The following is an 8,478-nucleotide window of genomic DNA, read 5'->3' as shown; positions in this document are numbered from 1 at the left end:
GTCGTGGTGCACGTGGATGGCAGACATCCCTGTAACACGCTTCTCTAGAGGAGCCCTAAATGTGATTGTTTTGCAGTCCGACAGGATAAGGGAACCAGCCCCAATGTAAAAAAGGCATATTATTTTGGACATAAGTATTGCTGAATTACTAGCATACTATTATATGACATGATAAAGACTATGTGACTTCATGTACAGTGCTGGCCAAAAGTATTGGCACCCCTGCAGTTCTGTCAGATAATACTCAGTTTCTTCCTGAAAATGATTGCAATCACAAATTCTTTGGTATTATTCTCTTCATTTAATTTGTCTTCAATGAAAAAAACACAAAAAGAATTGTCCTAATGCCAAATTGGATACAATTCCACACCAAACCTAAAAAAGGGGGTGGACAAAAGTATTGGCACCCTTTGAAAAATCATGTGATGCTTCTCTAATTCGTGTAATTAACAGCACCTGTAACTTACCTGTGGCACCTAACAGGTGTTGGCAATAACTAAATCACACTTGCAGCCAGTTAACATGGATTAAAGTTGACTCAACCTCTGTCCTGTGTCCTTGTGTGTACCACATTGAGCATGGAGAAAAGAAAGAAGACCAAAGAACAGTCTGAGGACTTGAGAAACCAAATTGTGAGGAAGCATGAGCAATCTCAAGGCTACAAGTCCATCTCCAAAGACCTGAGTGTTCCTGTGTCTTCCGTGTGCAGTGTCATCAAGAAGTTTAGAGCCCATGGCACTGTGGCTAACCTCCCTAGATGTGGACGGAAAAGAAAAATTGACGAGAGATTTCAACGCAAGATTGTGCGAATGGTGGCTAAAGAACCTCGACTAACATCCAAACAAGTTCAAGCTGCCCTGCAGTCCGAGGGTACAACAGTGTCAACCCGTACTATCCGTCGGCGTCTGAATGAAAAGGGACTGTATGGTAGGATACCCAGGAAGACCCCACTTCTTACCCCGAGACATAAAAAAGCCAGGCTGGAGTTTGCCAAAACTTACCTGAGAAAGCCTAAAACGTTTTGGAAGAATGTTCTCTGGTCAGATGAGACAAAAGTAGAGCTTTTTGGCAAAAAGCATCAACATAGAGGGTACAGGAAAAAAAAAGAGGCATTCAAAGAAAAGAACACGGTCCCTACAGTCAAACATGGCGGAGATTCCCTGATGTTTTGGGGTTGCTTTGCTGCCTCTGGCACTGGACTGCTTGACCGTGTGCATGGCATTATGAAGTCTGAAGACTACCAACAAATTTTGCAGCATAATGTAGGGTCCAGTGTGAGAAAGCTGGGTCTCCCTCAGAGGTCATGGGTCTTCCAGAAGGATAAGGACCCAAAACACACTTCCAAAAGCACTATAAAATGGTTTTAGAGAAAGCACTGGAGACTTCTAAGGTGGCCAGCAATGAGTCCAGACCTGAATCCCATAGAACACCTGTGGAGAGATCTCAAAATGGCAGTTTGGAGAAGGCACCCTTCAAATATCAGGGACCTGGAGCAGTTTGCCAAAGAAGAATGGTCTACAATTCCAGCAGAGCATTGTAAGAAACTCATTGATGGTTACCGGAAGCGGTTGTTCACAGTTATTTTGGCTAAAGGTTGTGCAACCAAGTATTAGGCTGAGGGTGCCAATACTTTTGTCCGGCCCTTTTTTGGAGTTTTGTGTGAAATGATCCATGATTTTATTTTTGCTTCATTCTCTTTTGTGTTTTTTCCTTGCAAGCAAATTAAATGAAGAGAATAATACCAAAGAATTTGTGATTGCAATCATTTTCAGGAAGAAACTGAGTATTATCTGACAGAATTGCAGGGGTGCCAATACTTTTGGCCAGCACTGTATAGTAAAAAAAATATATATGCTATATTGCTATGCAGTCAATCATTTACCCCATTTGGGTTTTTACTTAGGGTGATAAAGTAATTTTGATAAGTATTAAGTTCCTTGCAAATGGCAGAACAGCTAAGAACCATAGGCATTCCTTGTTCTTCTGTATGTATGAGACATACTCTGTTACAAGTAATGCTGCAATTTAGCTATTTTTTTCTTTCAAATGAACTTAAATATGCTTAAAGGGATTGTCACCAGGTTTTTTGCTACCCCATCTGAGATTAGCATAATGTAAATGCTGAGACCCTGATTCCAGCGATGTATCACTTACTGAGCTGTTTGCTGTAATCTTTATAAAATCACTGCTTTATCTGCTGCAGATCTAGCAGTTCTCTGAATGCTGAGCTCTGTATAACCCTGCCCACACCACTGATTGGCAACTTTTTGCCCTTGTACAGTGTACACAAAAGCTGCCAATCAGTGATGGGGGTGGAGTTATACAGAGCTCATGAATATGCTTGACTATCCAGCAGGAGGTTTATTAGTCCACTGATGATTATCCCCTGCTGATAAATCCGTGATTGCATCAAAACTACAGCAAGTAGCCCAGTAAGTGATACATCGTTGAAATCAGGCTCTCTGTCTCTACATTATGCTCTTGTCAGATTAGGTGGCAAAAATCTGGTAATTGATTCTCTTTAAGTATGATATTTGAAGCTTATAGAGCTAAGAATGATATGGGTTCCATATCGGTGTCATATAAAACTGTGAGGTTTGTACGTTGCCACAATAATGCTGTGTGCATTAGCAACAGGTAGAAAAACGTAGTCCAGCTTTCATATAACAACTATCACCTCACTCTATCTTGTAAAGTGTCAGTAATACAACACTAATGCCTTATTGCAACTATGTACACCATGCAGTAGTACCTGCATCTTTAGGGGAAACAAGAATACTTTGCAAATGATGCAATTAGATTGGAGCTACTTTGCTTAGAACCGCACGACTTGAGTCGTATAGTATAAAATACAATTACTATTATAAAATACATAAATATAAAACATTTATGAAAGATTTAAAAATAAATATAGTACAGTTGGGCAAACAACTGTAATGCACATAAAATAGGTGTTAAGACATTATTACGCCATTGTTAGGTCCCAAATCGTAATCTAGGAAAGTTGTAAGACTGCTACAGTCATTAGTGCAAAAGATTTGGGTGTCTTGAAGACCATAACATCATAAGTAATGCAGCTTTTCATGTTCCTCTGGTCCCAAATAAAAAGTGGTAGTCAAGATTGACTTGTTTGGATCCCATTCCTTCATTCAAGTTGGGAAGACGTTATGGAAATTTGAGAAAATCAAAGGATAGTCAATGCCCTGAAAGAGATCTGCAGCCAATAAGATATGGTTGAATCAATAAAAATCTTCATTTGGTTTATAGCTTAAGGACTATAAATAACAAACATGGATGGAAGAGTAGTGCGTCGACAATGGGCAACACTCCAGCATTTTCAAGTACAGAGATAGTCTGGGGATCACAAAAATCTGTGATGATGTTCTAACAACTTGTGATGATGTCAACATGTCTGACAATGCTGTCCAATGTTTTTTCTAGTCGATCAAGTGTCACCTTTTCCATTGTATATGACGCATTTTCATGCTGTTCCCTTAAATACTCCAACGAGTTTGTCTCTCGAGGTTCTCTGGCCGCACAACCCATAATAAGATTAAGAATCTGTAAAAGGCTACGAAGGTTCTCAATATCACTCAGTATTTGCTCCACATGTTCCATCGGGATACTGGATAGAATATTCTGAAATATTTCAAGCGTTTCATCCATCTTCTCCAGACTAACTAATATCTCTTCATCTGGAATAAAGTCTAAGCCACTGATTCTCAAACTGCTGGGATAATTCAGCTGAATTGGGAAAAGGATTGAAATGAAGATAAGCCAATTTTATACAATACTGTGCACTGAAATCATTTCAGTTTTCTACTCATCAGTCTGTAATCCATTCACTAAATTCTTTCTTAAAGAAGCCCTCCCTCGAATATATATGTGTATGTAGTGTAGTGTGTGTTTTAATATACTCACCTACCTTCAACCTCTCTAGTATCTAGCGCCGTTCTGCTCCTCTTCTCAGTGACGTCACCATTCCTCAGATTGTCCTGTTCACTCTATGCCCTATGCGTGAGTCAGAAGTATCTTTTACAATGTAAGCCTATGGAGCCTTGTTCTGAAGTTCCATAGACTTGCATTGCAAAAGCCACTTTCAGGTCACACAGAGCGCAGTGTTACCCAGAGCGTCTGAAGAGCGATGATGTCACTGAGAAGAGGAGCAGAACGACGCGGGACACCGAGAGAGCAGCAGTAGGTGAGTATTTTAGCAAGCAATCAAAATACACTAAATGCAAATATACACAAATTTGTCAATAAAATGTTCAAACTTAGCCTTTTAGTTTACCTACTTTAGACCAGTTTCTTTTAATGCAGTACATTTTAAGTTAAGCCTTCCTCTTGCTAGGCCACTCCACTTGACAAGGAAGGCTCAAAAAGTGTCTAAAACATTAAATGTGGTATATGGCATGTGACCCTGAATTCTGGCTCAATTTAAGCTACAATTCTGGCACATTCTGATAATGTCTGTAAAGCGCAGTGGAATATGATGGCGCTATATAAATAAGCAAATAAAATAATTAAATAAATCCCATAGTTTTTACAATAAACTCAAGAATAATCAGTAGTATAGTATAGTAGTATAAAAAGCTTCCCGTAGTGATGTCTGTAGGTAGCAAGATGTTTAGCATTTTAAGAGAATCTGTCAGCACAAAATGACTGTACAAACTAAGCACAGGCGCTCAGTGCACAGTGCATAGTCAAATAGTTCAGCGCACCTTGCCAACTACTTGTTTTCCATCTTTCTCTGCTCTTCTCTTCCCTGATTGAAGACTATGGTATTACAGGAGTCACAGAAAGGCAGAGACAAATGGATAACATGTAGGAAAATGTCCAACTCCCAACACCCCCATGGAACAGCTGGTTAATGGGACCGCAATGCTCTGAATTTGAAAGCCCTATTAGATTGGTAAGGGTCCAACTCCCAACACCCCCATGGAACAGCTGATTAATGGGACCGCAATGCTCTGAATTTGAAAGCCCTTTTAGATTGGTAAGGGTCCAGCTCCCAACACCCCCATGGAACAGCTGGTTAATGGGATCACAATGCCCTGAATTTGAAAGCCCTATTAGATCAGTAAGGGTCCAACTCCCAAAACCCCCATGGAACAGCTGATTAATGGGACCGCAATGCTCTGAATTTGAAAGCCCTATTAGATTAGTAAGGGTCAAACTCCCAACACCCCCATGGAACAGCTGGTTGATGGGATCGCAATGCCCTGAATTTGAAAGCCCTATTAGATCGGTAAGGGTCCAACTACCAATGCCCCCAAGGAACAGCTGGTTGATGGGACCACAATGCTCTGAATCTGAAATCCCTTTAAGCTAACGCTTTTTCTTAATTCTTTAGAAGTTGTTGATAGGTCACCAATTCTCTCACCTGAATTGGATGCTCCTGAATCCTTGCTATTAAAATTTTGGAGAGTAGCTTCGCATCAGCCTTTAGTCGATCGGTTCTTAATGCCCTTCCATGGCACTGAGGTATTCGCATCCAAACAACCCAAAATAAGGAGAGTAGAATGTATTGCATTTTTCTTGTATACAACTTTATAATAATAACTAAAAAAAGACAAAAAGGACAAAAATAAAAACCACAGAACAACACAGCTAAATCGATGTACAATGAAAACATAGGCATTATTCTGATGAACTTTGCATTTCAGCGTCTTGGCCTGTTTAGATCTTGAATAGATCATTGTAGTCAGTGAATAAAAACATGTATATCAAAAAAGGTCAACAATTACACCTCCCAAAAGGATATTTACCACACAAAGCACGGGCTACATGGGCCCGGCTTAAAGGAAGATTGAATACAAGTTCATTAAAATAAATTATTTTTATTTCAAAGAATTTTTTAAAAGAATTCCTTTAAGATTAAAAAACAGGTGCCTTCAGATTTCATCAATACAACCTCAATACTGGCTACAAATTCATGCAATGTATATGATAAAGACATGCCTACAAATCCATGGTGCCTATATTGCACTCCCCCCCATGGCCATAAAGTGCTGTAAATGATTAAATCCAATCCACTCTAATGCAAACGTAAAGTGCAAGTGCATAGGAGAAATTTTTCTCCCTATATTCAAAAAAGTTAACTATACTTGTAAGTATGAGTGCATTGACACAATTACCAAGTGGTATGTGAAAAACACAAACAGCACATAATCAAGTTATCAATTGAGAGCTAAATATATATATCAAATCATGTTAGCCATAAGCATGAACTGAGGAGGATAGTACTTACATGTGGGCTATTGATAACAGTGTACACAGCCTATAGAGGTGTTTGAAGAAATCTGCCCCACTGAACGTGTGAATGTGGCCTAAAACATACACGGCTGTAATACTGCATCCCGTATCTGAGTCAACCTGCTCATGGTTCAGGTAGCATGAATCTCATGACAAGTTTGCTTTAAAATGGGATTGACTCTTGATGACCAGTGCTTAAACATCAGCAATATTTTAATATATTCCTATTACTTGAGTGATCATATAGTAAGGAATAGCAGTCACAAGAAAATCAAAAGCCTTGTTGCTTCCTTCCAAAAAGAGACATTTCTAGTAGCCTGTATTCTGTCGATAGAGAGGAGAGACTCAATGTGCTGACTGCCATCATAGAATTGCTTTTTCCGTTGTTTTAACTTCCAGTATGCCTTGACTCCAATGCTGGAAGATAGCAGACTACAAATTGTAGACTATTGATTAACAGAATACAGGCTACTGTAGACACCACTTATTCATTGTGCTAGAATAAAATGTGATTTCTGGTGTCTGCCTTTCCTTATTAGTCTAAGCATGGAAGCAGCTTGGGTTAAAGATATGTATTGGGTAATTGCTGTACTCATCTAGCTCTGTTCACCGTTTGGACTATCATCGCTGTATACTTTATATGTGGAGTACATTGCTTTGTCAGCATTGTTTTGCAGCATATGGCTACACATTACGGTGAGTAAGAGAGCTTCGATTCACTATGACCTCATGAGGACGGGTCTTCTTTTTGGCAGAAGCATATCTGAGCAGGAATGAGTCATACTAAACCTTTGCCTTCCCCCATGCTGGGAAGTGACTGCCTCTCCACTCTCATGCTTCTATGAATTTTACAGTTTGCAAATATTTAGAAAGTTACTCTGAAAGTAAAATCATTCTGCCTTGGGGAACACACAGAAACTTCCAACTAGAAAATGAGAACAATTTAAAGAATTAAAGAAAGTTTCCCAGAAACTCTTCCGGACATTCCCGAAGCTCTGTTAACCTTTCTGCTTTATACAGCAAAGGTATCATTTCTTATGTAATGTATTATATATTATTGCATGTATGTTTGGAGGAGTTAAGCTTTTATTTTGATTGTTTTTTACATTAAATATGTATTTGCTAATCAGGGGATTCTTAAGTGTCTAAACCTTGTGAACTGACATTATAAAAGAAGCCAAAACAGAACAAGAGAAAGTTTAGTGTTTTGTCCAAACAAACTGAAAGTTGAGCAATATGTGAATTGTTAGACCTAGGATTTTTTCCAAGAAGAATCCTTATGGGTCCTGTACGGAAATAAATGTTTTGGACAGTGGACATTATATAGCAATGGATCATTATATGAGCATTGTGATCAATAGCAATGTCCTCCTCTTCTTCAATTAATGTCTATAGATAAACTCTAGATACATAGATTATAGCTTATTTATCCGATATTGGAAACCTCTGTGCTGCAGCTTTGGCACAGTGAGAGGTGAAAGACGTCATAGGCAATGATTTTCTGTTCCAGGATTTTACAAAGCAGAGTGGCTTTTTCCCAAAAGGAAAGGAGAAATGTAATAAGACTAGCCTTAGGGGCATATCTGCCAGTCTACGTGCAGGGAAATGTCCAGCGTTGATTTTTATAATAAAAGAAGGGCAAAAAATATGAAAATTTTGGAGCAAAAGTGGCATATATCAGAAAACTAGCCCTAGTAATGTCCTTATACCCTGTGATTACATGGAAACAATATTTGCTCCCTTAATATGATTTACACATCTTTATAGGAACTCTATATAGCCAAAATATCAAAGATGTATTCTAAAAATCTTGTATGAAAAAATATATGCAAGTAATAAGTCTTAATTTAGCCATGGCGTTTATGAACAGCATTTCGGGTCTTACAGAGGTTGTCCACTACTCGGACAACCCCTTCGTAAATACTATATTCCCCAGTGTAAAATAAAAATAAAATTTACCTCCCGCACCGGTGCTGTTCCAGTTATGTCCGCACCAGTTCTCCCATGGATGAGATGACATTAGTATGCCACGTAAGCCTTGCAGCCAATCAGCAGTTACTAATGGGCTACAGTTCTCACATTTCCTTTAGACATCTAAGGTTTGTCTGAAAAAAGTGTGAGCCTATTAATGGCTGCTGGTTGGCTGCAGTGATCATATGGCATAATAAATGTCATGCAAGACCCGGTGCTGACACCATTGTAACAGCGCCAGTGAGGTTTACA

At 39.0% G+C, this 8,478-nt stretch overlaps 1 protein-coding gene across 1 annotated transcript; it reads right to left on the bottom strand.

Annotated features, from left to right (window-relative positions):
• Positions 1-3,221: 3,221 nt before the first annotated feature.
• Positions 3,222-8,253, bottom strand: LEP (leptin). The gene is made up of 3 exons (XM_073650760.1): positions 8,215-8,253; positions 5,384-5,562; positions 3,222-3,744 (listed from the first exon to the last, which is right to left on the bottom strand). The coding sequence occupies exons 2-3, from the start codon at positions 5,531-5,533 to the stop codon at positions 3,385-3,387; spliced, it is 510 nt and encodes a 169-aa protein (XP_073506861.1). The 5' UTR covers positions 5,534-5,562; positions 8,215-8,253; the 3' UTR covers positions 3,222-3,384.
• Positions 8,254-8,478: the final 225 nt, after the last annotated feature.

The sequence above is a fragment of the Phyllobates terribilis genome, unplaced genomic scaffold (genome assembly GCF_046119375.1).
Source record: "Phyllobates terribilis strain yellow unplaced genomic scaffold, ASM4611937v1 Scaffold_11__3_contigs__length_659146591, whole genome shotgun sequence".
Lineage (NCBI taxonomy): Eukaryota > Metazoa > Chordata > Amphibia > Anura > Dendrobatidae > Phyllobates > Phyllobates terribilis.
The sequence above is the reverse complement of the archived record's forward strand: the minus strand, read 5'-3'. Positions and strand labels throughout refer to the sequence as shown.